This window comes from Erithacus rubecula (genome assembly GCF_903797595.1).
Source record: "Erithacus rubecula genome assembly, chromosome: 11".
In the NCBI taxonomy this organism is placed as follows: domain Eukaryota; kingdom Metazoa; phylum Chordata; class Aves; order Passeriformes; family Muscicapidae; genus Erithacus; species Erithacus rubecula.
Genome location: NC_136663.1, coordinates 23,164,410 through 23,176,709, shown reverse-complemented (window position 1 = coordinate 23,176,709; position 12,300 = coordinate 23,164,410). Strand labels below are relative to the sequence as shown.

The 12,300-nt window shown below is 48.3% G+C and overlaps 1 protein-coding gene and 1 long non-coding RNA gene across 2 annotated transcripts in view; one reads left to right on the top strand and one right to left on the bottom strand.

The window, feature by feature from the left end:
* The window catches only part of LOC306806575, a 222,926-nt gene that overhangs the window by 62,039 nt on the left and 148,587 nt on the right, over positions 1 to 12,300 (top strand). The gene's annotated exons all lie outside the window — the stretch shown is intronic.
* LOC306806477 (uncharacterized protein) lies at positions 49 to 11,137 on the bottom strand. The gene is given in 7 exon segments (XM_079315287.1): positions 49 to 1,661; positions 2,993 to 3,037; positions 3,040 to 3,100; positions 3,102 to 3,138; positions 3,140 to 3,290; positions 8,621 to 9,572; positions 11,115 to 11,137. Coding segments are annotated over 7 exon segments (2,196 nt in total). The 5' UTR covers positions 11,124 to 11,137; the 3' UTR covers positions 49 to 720.

Genomic DNA, 12,300 nt, shown 5'->3' with positions numbered 1-12,300 from the left:
TTGAATAGAGTCTTAATGTTCCTTCTGCTCTGCACCAACTCCTCTATTTAATTTTAATGCCATTTGACTGAAACACTTTTGATGTAAAGTTTTTCCCCAGTACAAGCAATTGCAACTTTTTCTGACCTTGCATTGTAATGATGGCCATTTTCTAGCTATTACATTGCTGTAAAGTTCTTTAAAGCAAGTTAAATATTACTGTTATTGGATTGTGCATTATCAGCAAATAGAAACCAGTATGTTTGTGACTTATAGAAACACCATCCTTTCTTTTGCTGCATGGTTTCACTCTGATTTTTTTTTTAATTTGTTGATATTTGGAATAACCTATTTCTTTGTCACAGCTGCACAAACACTGATCCAAGGTGAGAATGAGAGACAGAACACAATACTTTACCACTGCCTCAGCTTCTTTTGTGTTTTGTGGGAAAATGAAAGTCAGGGGAATTTTGGCAGGGGAAATCTATGATTTTACATAAATTTGCATTAAGGCAGAGAATTGTCAGCGGCAATCTAGATCGTTAGATCAGGATCTGGACTGCTGTGGTTGTCTGATTCAGAGCTGAATCATGTATCTGAATGTTTCCCATTGATAGAATGTTCCTCCATCCCACTCTTATGAAAAGCAAGTGTTAAATCCTGTTAGTGAGTCCCAGTTGAACACAGCAAATATCAAATGTGTGCTGTATGTGTTTTGCATTAATGCATTACGTGTGGGAGCTAAATTTCATCTTCTTCACTGGCCCCAGATTTGGACTTTGCTAGCTTGGAAGATGCTTCCTTGAATTCCTTGTTGACAAAGTAGTAGCAAATGGCATCCAGGCAGCAGTTGGTGTTGGCCAGGATGGAGGAGAAGTGGACAAAGTTGTTGATGCTCTGTATGGCCGAGCAGTCGGAGCTGAGCGAGTCCATGAAGAAGCGGAGCAGGTGCCCCACGTAAAGAGGCAAAAAGCAGATGATGAACACAGCCATGTTTGCAGACACAATGTAGACAGCTTTCCTGGTCAGCTTTTCGTTGTGGCAGCTTTCATCCTTCTTCCTCCTGAGCTCTGCAATGATTTGTAGGGAGCAGTAACTCAGGATGAGCAGTGGTATGAAAAACCCTGTAATGATGGTGCACAGCGTGATCACCGAGGGCGTCACAGAAGATTTTTCAAAGCAAAAGTCATCTTCTCTTCTGTCCTCAAAGCTTTTAATGAGGGAGGTCTCACAGATGATGACTATCCAAAGGAACCCAGAGGCAAAAGCTGCCTTTAGTGGTGACCTCAGTGCTTTGGCTCTCAGAGGATACTTGATTGCCAGGTACCTGTCGGCAGCGATGATGGTGATGATACCAATGCTCATAAAGCGGTTTAGGAAATAGCCACCTTCCAGAACCAGGCACCAACCATCTGCCTTCAGGTGCTGGAACTGGGACAGGGTTTTAAATGGCAAGGTGAAGAGCAGCAAGCAGTCAGCCACAGCCAAGTTGACCATGTATACTCTGGTTTCTGTCCATTTGCCGAGTTTGCAACAGAACACCCACAGTGCCAACACGTTCAGCACAATGCCCAAAACCAAAACTGGGATGTAAACACACAGCTGGAAAACTGAAAATACTTCGTGGGCTGTGATATTGCAGCTGCTGTGGTTCATTTTGGGTGTATCAAAACGTACAGTTCCTGCAAAAGCAAATTAAGCCTTTTACAAAGGGAGGTTCTGGACTGAATCAGTGATTAATTCTAACTGAGAGAGTTCAGGGCTTTACCAGCCATGAAAACCTGATGTAGGGTACCTAGTGGGAAGAAGAAGGACAAGGACACAAGCCTGATCAGTGTGAAGAAGAGAAAAACTCAGATTCTCCCTGGGTCCTGTGTGAGGAAGACTGCTCCTGGAGGGTGGCAGGGGAAAGGGCTTGGGCCCCTATTTGGCTCAGACTGGGATCAGGCAGCAACAGATATCCTTCAGCAATGTGAGCCATTGCAAATATCTGATATTGGAAAGGGGATGCCTAAACCCAGCTCTCATCCCTTCCCTTATAGCAGGGCTTAGTGGAAGCCAGCTGGTGTCCTCACAGATTAAAATGTTGCAGATGTGCAGCTGAAGGACAGCTGTCCTTTCCCTCAGTCCTGAGATGTCTCTGCATTACCTCTCATTAGTGATACGAGCAATTATTAATGTATCTCCTGTTAGTATATCTCTCACTATTTTCAGCTGCCATCAAATTCTGTACTCAGAGGGCTGCACTGAGAATTGCAGCACTGGGTCTACTCGCTGCCTTCCAAGGATTGTCCAAGCTGGTCTTTATCTCAGAAGTGCTACAGCAAACTGCCACAATTCCAAGACAAAAGAAACTCAGGGATGCCATGTCTGGAATGTGGTCGCATTCAGAGCAGCCATGTGGAGGAGGTGAGCTGTGTTTGGTCCAGTGGATGGTTTTATCACCTTGGATCTAAGGGCAATATTGCTGTTTGCCCTCCAGCTTCGGAGGAGCTAATGCAGGAGCACATTCCAGGTGCAGCTGTTCATGGGCAGGAAAGACCCAGGATGTCTGAGCTGTCTTTGGATTTTCCCTGCAAGGGGAACGTGTCTCCATGGGGGTCTAAAAAGCATCCCCAGCAAGCAAACCATAGGGCAGTGCTGCAGCATTTATGTGCATCTGTGGGTCTTGGTTAGCTCTGAAAATCATGCAGCAGAGAAATCATGCCTCTGAAGAGCTGAGGGAATGTGGTACAGCAGATACCTGCAGCAGCTCTGTGCTCTGGAAATGCATTGAGCCCATAAGGTACAAGGGCAGATCATCACAGGGAGACCCAGCAAAGGTCTAGCAAGGGCTGAGACAGCCCTTAAGCATCCCAAAACCTGTCAGATGTGATCAGTATAAAAATGAACCTTTGAAAATCCATTGGCTCCAGCCCTCTCTTTCTCCATCCCTATTCTGGTGTCCCACCATGGCTGGGGGAAGGTGTCAGTATGCAAGTAACGGTGTCAGTAAAGAGCCAGGAGAAATTACCTGTTCTCTTGCTGTCCTTGGAGAGAGCGAGTTCCTGCAGCCCAGGCTGGAGCTCTGTGCAGGCACGACGAGCAGGGTTCCTTGCTCATGACCAGAGAGGATAAAACCAATTTATCAGAGGGGCTGGTGGCTGGGAGAGCAGCAAGTGGCCGAGGCAGCACTCCTGAGCACAGCGCAGAGCTTCCTCTGTCATCACCACTGGTGGGGCTTGTACCACCTCCTGCTGACTGGGGAGCCTGCAGCAGTCCTGCAGGGAGGTGGAAGCCTTGTCTGCATCCCTGCAGCAGTTCCTCTGGTGCTGGAAGAGTTTTGGGCTTTTCCTTTGCCTCACCTTCCATTTCCTGGTGTCTCCCTGTTGGCTCTCCTCACCTAGCAGGCTGTGCTTGGAGGGGACCCATAGCCCTGGAGGGTCCTGAGGTCTTTTCTCTGCCTTCCAGAGGACCACCCCTGCTGGCATGGGAGCAGGAGGGGCTCCTGCTGCCACACTGCCTGAGCGCTGGGGCACAGCAGCCCCAGCAGCTGCTAGAGAGGTGAGGGCAAAGGTTTGCAAGCAGTTTTGTGATTCTTATGAAGTGTTTCACTCTGAATCATGGTAGTGCTCATCTTCCATAGTTCTTTTCAGCCAGCAATTCTGAGAAAACGTGGCACGGTGACCCTGTGACCTGCTGGCTTTATGACTGCTCTGTGGTTGCAGGTGCTGTGTCCCAGGGGCTGCTCTTGGGCTCCCCAGGGCAGCCTATTTACCAGAAAAGCACAGACAAGTTGATCAATGAGCTTAAAGATCCTGATTTTAGTATTTTCAGTTGCTGTCCTAGGCAAACATATTTCTCCTTTCCACTTTCCAGGTCATCTTAGAGCAGCCTCCAGAGTATTTCTGCATTGTCTGTCTGCACATCACAAGCCAGCCCTTGAGAAGAATTCCGTGCCAGTGTACAGTCAGAATATATTGCATATTTCTGACTTCCCAGGGACTGCTTTTGTCTGCCTTGGGGCTGCTTCTCAGAGGATGATTACAAGTAGGTATGGACATATTAGTGTGTCCAATTCACTGATCCCCAACCAACAGCATTTTTATGTCATGGTCCTTGTTGGTACTTGTTTCCAAAGTCATCCAGCTTCTGTTTTGTGATAGTTTCACCACTGTATAGAAAACTTGGTATCATCCTCAAGTGTTGTTCACACCCTCCTCTTGTCTGTGTCCAGGCAATCACTAGTGTTACAAACCATGAGCAATCAAAATTGTGCCTGGAGACTCTCAGCACCTCTCCAGTTTGGTGCTTTCCATTCACAGCTTGGTGCTGTGGCTGCCAGATGAGGGTCTCATGAGAGGGACAAGCCATGTGGCCAGGCACAAAGCAGCTGGCTGTGAGCAGCAGGCTCACCAGGATGTGTCCAAGCAAAATCAACACCAGCTACCAATGGGCAAAGCTAGGATAAAGTGCAGTCTGTGGAGAACTTACCTGTGTCCTGCTGGGGCTCTTGGGTCTGTGCCTGGTTCCTGGCCACTGCAGCATCAGGATCCCCATCCCTCTCCCCACCAGACACCCTCGTGTGCAGCTGCTCAGGTCCCCTCCTTGCATGCAGCAGGTTTTATCTCCCCTGCCATGGGCCAATGACACTCACTCAGCATTTCCCCTGCCCCTGCAGCTCAGCCTGTCTCAGACCCGTTAGTGCTGTCACCGTGTGGCGCAGTGGAGGTGACACTTGTGCTGTGCTGTCCCTTCCCTGCTGGCAGCCCTCGGGCAGGGCATTCCAGGGCATTTCAGGGTATTCCAGGGCATTTCAGGGTATTCCAGGGCATTCCAGCAGCACTGCAGAGCACTGGTGCCTGCACAGCCTGCAGTGCTGCCTGCAGTGAGCTCCAAAGGACCTTGCACTGACACCAGCATCCACCACATGGTGCCAGCAAAAGGGCTTTTCTTAATGAAAATAGCCAGTGGGACAACATTTCCTGTGAGGTAAAGAACCACTGGTATGGCCTGCTGGGAGACAGACTGATGAGCTCCTGCCTCCTTTCCCTGCCAGGGAAAATCTCCATCTCCCCTGTATCCCTGTGTCCTGCTGGCTGCAGCTGCTGGTCAGAGTGGGGCAGAGCCTCTGACAGGATGGGAGGCTGTGGGATGCTGGTGAAAGCCAGCGAAAAATCAGCCTTGTATCTTCTCAGGCTGCTCAAGGAAAACATGAGATAACAATGATTAAATGCTAAATGCATGAGCTATGTAATGTTTTGGTGAAAACACATTTACCAGGGGTGCCACCTTTCTTGCACCAATGAAATCACTTCTGTCCTTGCTACCACAATTTACTCTATATAAGTGTGGTTTGTTTCTTTAATAAATGGGCTTTTTGCTTCTTCTGCATGAAGAAGGTCTTGTTGCTACATCCTTTTCTCCACTCTCCTAGCCCTAGTAGCAGCAGGAGGGGTGTTGGTGCCAGCTCAGACACAGGACCCTGGGCTGCCCTGCAGTGGGGTTTGTTTCCTGCCTTTAGCACGGCAAGGAGGGATGGTGCAACAGCAGATCTTGACCAAAAGAGAACTGTAGGGTTGACAGCAAAACATGTCACTGTTATTTTTAGCATGTCAAATGGCAGTTTGAGGCTGAGTGCAGCAATCCCACACAGTGACCAGCCCTGCTGGGGCTATTTCCCCTTCCCCTTTCCCAGCACTGCACGGAATTGCTGCAGCACAAAACCCTGTCAGGGCTCTCTGTGCTGCAACCCTCCCCAGGCTCTGCAGTGATGCCTTTGGAGGCTCCCGAAAAACAGAGGCCAGGCAAAATCAAGGGAATAAAAAGTGGTTCTATTTATTGAAGAGCCTTCAGGTACATTTTGGGCAGACAAAGCCTCCCCAGGGGCTACACCCAAAATTGGATGACAGGTCACAGGTTTTCACACTTTTATAAGTTTGGTCCCATGTTGGGGGTTAATCTTCCGATTACAGCTTCAGGTAAAGAAGTCATTTACCCCAAGTTTGCTCCCCCTCAACTCACTTTTGTTTCCATCTTTCAGGGCCTGAGACAGTGAGGTGTCCTTGATTCCAGGCCTGGAGGGGAAATTGCTTTGTCTGACCAAAATGGGAAAGCAGCAGCTCACACTGTGTATGGAGTTCAGAGTTACACACTAAAGAATTACAGGATTACAAATGTATAAAGAAATAGAAAAGCTGAAATCCCAGGGACCAGCTGAGTATCTGTGCACACACACTGGGCAGGGATGGAAAATTCCATGTTTCCCAAATTCCTGATGCTGCTTCAATGCTTGTGGAGCTCCCTGGAGGCTTCTGGGCAGTGCTCACCATGGAACAGCAGGGAACAAACATCAGAGATGTCTCCAACACCTGGAAGCAGCATCCAGCCCTCAGCTCCCCATATGTGTCCTACAGCCCCTGGAGCTCAAACCTCTGGTAAGAACTCAGGTTTCAGGCCTGACCAAATGCCACCAAATAGCAAAACACTGTCTCATGCCAGCCCCTGCCTTCCATGCACAGGAGGGCCAAAAATGCCATATCCAGTGGCCACTCACTTATTCACATAAAAGCAAGATTCTGAATTACTTTGTAGGCTTTTCCATTTTTTCTTTTTTTTTCTTCTCTCTCTCTAGCCTGAAGTGGAAACAATTATTACCATTTTTTCTTTTGAGGGACAGGAAAGTTGTATCTTGCAGAAATGTTGGAAAAATGCAGTGGTTCAGCCTCGTTGTTTGATGGACTTTGGCAGCTGTGGCTGGTCCCCACTACCATTTCCCAGACTCTTGTGCTAGGAAATGGAAAAGATTTGGGGTTATGTGTGTTGCCATCCTCCTGGATTGCTATTGCAGTGCTGGATGGTGGCCAGTAGTTTGTTGTGGCCCAAGGTCTGATAACCCTGTTCCATTTCCTAGGAGCACTTAGGGAGCTGAGGCTTTGTTCAGACTGAAGGAGGATGCCAGAAGCCCATTCTAAACTTGACATCTAAACCTGATAATAATTTTTGTCCAAGGTAGAACACATATCTTCAGGTAATCAGAAAGTTTCTTGCTCATCTTTGGGTTTCCCTGTTAAATATCCTGTTGTAAGGCAGGTTTTACATTCAGTAGCAAAGTCTTCTCTCCCAATCTCCAGTATAGGTTTAGCATTAAAAGTGGAGGATTCTGATGTATAATGTAATATATGGATATTTATTTACAGATATATTACTATGACACACCTTTATTTTCACTTGAAAAATATGGATTTTTTTGTTTGTTTGTTTTCATAGCGTGCAGTGCAAACAGCAAAAAATCGTAATGACTACAGGAATTGTGAAGTCAACTCATTTCCCCTTTACAATGAGAGAAAAAGGAACAATTATGAGATCTGTGCGTGAGGCCACATGTATACAAGCATTTCTGTTCTGTATTTCAGAGTAGATGACCTATTTGGAGCCCATTGGAAATTTAGTAAGTTCTCCATGTTAACTGGGAGAAAACATGAGCATGGCTGAATCTGCAAAAACAAGCAAGTTGTTTGCTTTCTAGATTAATAGTAGCTTGATATGAATCTTCATCTCTTTTTGAAAAATAATTAAAAAAAAAATCACAATCATCTTTTTGGAATAGGCATTCATTATAAGCAATGAGATGCAAGGTCTCAGAAGGGAATTCTAGGTCCAAAGATGTTTTGAAGGTCCTCTGTGCTGTTCTGAAGTAGAAGTGTTTTTCCTTGCTGGACACCATTTGCCTGGATTGTCTGTCAAGAAGCCTCTTTCTTTCTGAGGGTAGTTCATTGCAGCATACTTGTTGATGGCTACAGGGGTGACAACACTCTGTATATCTTTAGCAATAAATAGTTGTTAAGATCAGGCACTATTTGTCTCCCATATCTTTTCCTGTCTTTGAAAGATAATTTAGAAGGCAGAAGGAGGGCTGAACCATGTGCAGTGGTTAAACTGGTCACATATACACACAGGCTACTTGCTCTGCTTGCAGTGAAATACCAGTAATGCCAGAGCATTAAAAAATACACCAGGGAGGAAAATTGGGAGGAATTATCAGCTGAATGACCTGAGTAGTTTCATCTGTTTCTATGGCACAGTTGCTCACTGCAGTTTCCACTGTGTTGTCTGCCAAAGAATTGACACAAAGCAGGTGGATCCAGCGTTTGGCTAGGACACTTTCCATGCTGGGAACAGTCCCTTGTGTGTTTGTTTGAGCCAGGGTCTAGCCAGTGGTTTCAGACTGTGGTCTGAACAAGTGTCCCTGCATGGTGACACATTGCAGGGGAACTGTATGTCAGTTGTCACTAGAGAAATTAATTGCCTCTGAGTATGAGAGGCAAAATATGAGCTTGCAGTCCCAGGAGGAAATTTTTTACAGGCTTACAAGTCAAAAGACACTGAAAGTGAGTGACCATGATGCCAACTGAGACAAAGCTGTCACCAGGAGGAGCCTGGAGCTGCGATGCAACGACACAAGACAGGGCTGGAGTCACTGCACTGGGGACAGCAGGACAAAACTCAAGTTTACATCAGACCCTTTGGAGGGGTTTGCCCCTTGCTGTACATATGCCTACACCTACAATGGTTGCAAACACTGTGGGTGTGTGCATTCCCCATGCCTCCAACTGGAGCAGCATTGTGGCACTCAGCACCTGCAGTGCACTACACCCTGTTTATGCCAGCACTTCATCCATGGAGGGCTGCGACTCCTCGCTCTGGTTCACCTTGGACCTCAGAAATACACACTTGGGGAACATAGAAGAAAACTCTGGAAATTCCTTGGCTGCAAAATAATAGCAAAATGCATCCAGACAGCAGTTACAATTTGCTAAGGATGAAGATAGCTTAATAAAGGTTCTTACTCCTGGTATCAGAGAACGAGCTCCAGCAGTGTCCACTGCGAACCGCAAGAGCAGTGAGATATGGAAAGGTAAGAAACAGACAACAAACACACACAAATTCACTGAAACAATGTGCACAGCCTTCTGGAATAATTTTTTCTCATCGGGGCTTGTGGCCATCTTCCCCTTTAGACATCTGATGACTTGTACTGAGCAAAAAGTCACAATCCCTAAGGGAATAAAATATGCAAAGATACTGTAGAATACAGCAGAATACCTAGGCTGGCTAGATTCTCTCTGAAAGCAGCAACCATCCCAGTCACTGTGAAATATGCGGTACAAATTGGAGTAAATGATCAGTATTATCCAAAGCAAGCCACAGACAGAAGCTGATTTCTGTGGGGATCGAAGAACCTTTGCTTTTAGAGGGAACTTGATTGCAATATATCGATCGATGGCGATCAGGGTGATGATAAAGATGCTCATAGGCATGTTTGTAAAATAGATGTTTTGTATGCCTAGACACAGCCCATCTACAGGATGCTTGTACTTGGTGAAATACAGCAGGAAAGGCAGGGTGAAGATCAGGAAGCTGTCTGCCACGATGAGGTTGATCATGTACACCTTGGTCTCCGTCCACCTCTTGATTTTGCAGCAGAAGACCCAGAAGGCAATTGCATTCAGTGGGATCCCCAGAGACAGCACTGGGATGTAGAGAACCATCTGAAACAGCACAATGCCTCCATGTGCGTTTCTGTCAGTGCAGTTGACCATGCTGGGCTCTTCCTGCAAGGAAAGACTGCAGGCGTGAGGCTGAGCTCGGTGACAGTGCCCTGCAGCCATGCCCCCTCATGTCCCTGCAGCCTCTGGAGGGCTTCAGTACTCATCAGCACCATCAGCACCACCAGCCCCACCAGCACCACGAGCACCATCAGCAGCACCAGCACCATCAGCACCATCAGCCCCATCAACACCATCAGCACCACCAGCCCCACCAGCACCATCAGCACCACCAGCCCCATCCGCACCATCAGCACCACCAGCACCACCAGCCCCATCAGCCCCATCAGCCCCATCAGCCCCACCAGCACCATCAGCAGCACCAGCCCCACCAGCAGCACCAGCCCCACCAGCACCCCAGCAGCATCAGCCCTTCCCTTCCTGCTGGAGCCACCCCATGGGTTTGCTCTGGATCCTGCCACAGCTGGGAACATCCTCAGGGCTTGAGCCCTCCCAGCCCAGTGCCTTTGTTCCCAGGGCAGTGGGAATGCTGCTGCAGGCTGCTGCGGGGGTTGGGTGTCCCAAACACAAATCCATTCCTCTGCTGGCCAGGAGCAGCTCAGCAGGGGTACCAGCAGCCCTGGCAGACAAAACATCACCAAGGAAAGAAGGCAAAGGGAGCACATGTGTCTGATCTCTGCCTTCAAAGGTAGGAAGCCAAAATTTTGCTAGGGCAAACACGAATCAGAGAACTTAAACTATCTTCTGCTCTTCCTTTAAATATTTCAGGGCATTTGCCACCAGCAAGGAGGATGAATCAGACTTTGTCTGCAGCTCATAGAAGAAGTGTTTACAATGAGCCAGGCATGGAATGTACCCAGATTCCTACAATCTCCTACCAATACATTACCTTATAAGTGATCAGCTTTTAAACACCAACATGTAAATTGTAGTGGAAACACATGCTTGCATGAAGTAAGTGGACTGTTTTAGTGTCCAAGATTGGGAGATAGATCTGGCATTCCCAGAGGAAAGCACAACACCTGCCCTAGCACAAGAACTGGTATGGCAATACTAAAGCACAGATGTACAGTAATTTTTAGGATGGAATTCACAGAGGAACTAACACACAGTCAGTGTCCTAGTGCTCTTGGGCTCTCAGCCTCACAGGTTTTGGCCGCTCTGTGGTTTCAGCCCATGTTGCACCTGTTCCCTGGCAGCCTATTGTGGTCACCTTGCAGTGAAAAAGCCACTCTGGCTCCATATCACTGGCCTAAGGAGCAGCTGGACACACCAGCCCCTCCAAATCCCCTGTGCAACACAGAGCTGGTGAGAACTCCCAGGGCCAGGTGAACCAAAATTGAGGCAGCACTGGTGGGAATCTGCAGAACAGAGGGGCAGAGACCCCCGTGGGGGGAATGCAGCTGCAGAACAGAGGGACAGAGACCTCCGTGGGGGGAATGCAGCTGCAGAACAGAGGCAGCACAGCTGTGATAGCAGCAGGAGAGCAGGCACTGGGCACTGAGCGAGCCTTGTGCTGGCAAGCAGGAGGTGAAGCACACCAAAGGGCTGAGCACAGCCCCACTGGGGAACAGGAAAAGCCTTTACCTGCTCCATGTGAGCTGCTCCCGGGAAGGTCCTGGCAGGAAAGGAGGTGCGTGGTGGCCGCGGGTGTCAGTGCAGGGCACGGCTGTCCCAGCCCAGCAATGAGCGATGCGCTCCCCCAGCGCTCCATTTATGCCCTGGCTTTGCTGAGCCGGAGTCTCTGGTGCCCTCTGTTGTCACTCCCGATGCACAAAGCTCAGTTTTTCCATCCCTCCCCTCCTCACATAACCCGGCCATTAAAATTTAATCTTCCCAGTCGTGGGAAAACAATTTGTGAAATAAAGCCCGTAATGGTTGCAAATTGCCCTTCTGGCGGCAGAAGGGTCCCCAGGGAGCCTCTGGGGCGGCGGCAGAGGGGACAGGGACAGAGGGGCAGTGGGTGGCAGGGACCCACTGCCACCTGCAGGGTGACACATGCCGGGCTGGCTCAGCCCCTGCCCAGCAGCCAGGGGTGTCACTCTTCTCCTCAGGATTTGCCCCATTCCTTCTTGTCTTTGCAGCTGTCATGGTTTGTACAAGTCCAGGGTGTTCCCCTGGCTTCCCTGAATGCTTCTAGACCCCCTGGCAAGGGTCTCAGAGGCCCTGGCATGGTGCCCTGGACTCCTGGGGGCTGGACTTATGTCCTTGGAGAAATTTGCCAACATTGCAGGAAGAATTACAAGCCACGAAAAGTAAGTAGAGTATAAATTAGACTGTTAGAAGATAGAAAAGTGAATTTTTAGAAATGTTTATATTAGGGGGGGTTGAAGCTAAGGTGGAGGATTTTGGGCATGGCATGCCTCTTCCTTCTTCCTCTTCATGCCATCCATGTTGAATGCCAACCTGGCATTCTTTGATTGGACTGCGAAGAATTAGTGTAATTAAATTGTCATGTATTGGGAAGTAATTGTAAATATTAGATAGGTAATTTAGAGTATATAAGATAAGCCCTGCCCAGGGCAGGCAGAGTGTACTCTGGATCAACATGCTGAACAGACCACTGTCAGCTAGAAAAAGAATTTCTTAAGATAAGAAACAATTTGAAAACTTCAGAGAACAGCCTCCTGTATTTTTCTTTGGTGCTGGGGCTGGGGAAAACATGGACTTTAAACCACCTACATGTCCTGCTGAGAATCAGGAGACCCTGGCAGGCAGTGACAGGTTTGGCACTGGCCAAATGCCAGGCACCCACCAGAGCTGCTCACTCACC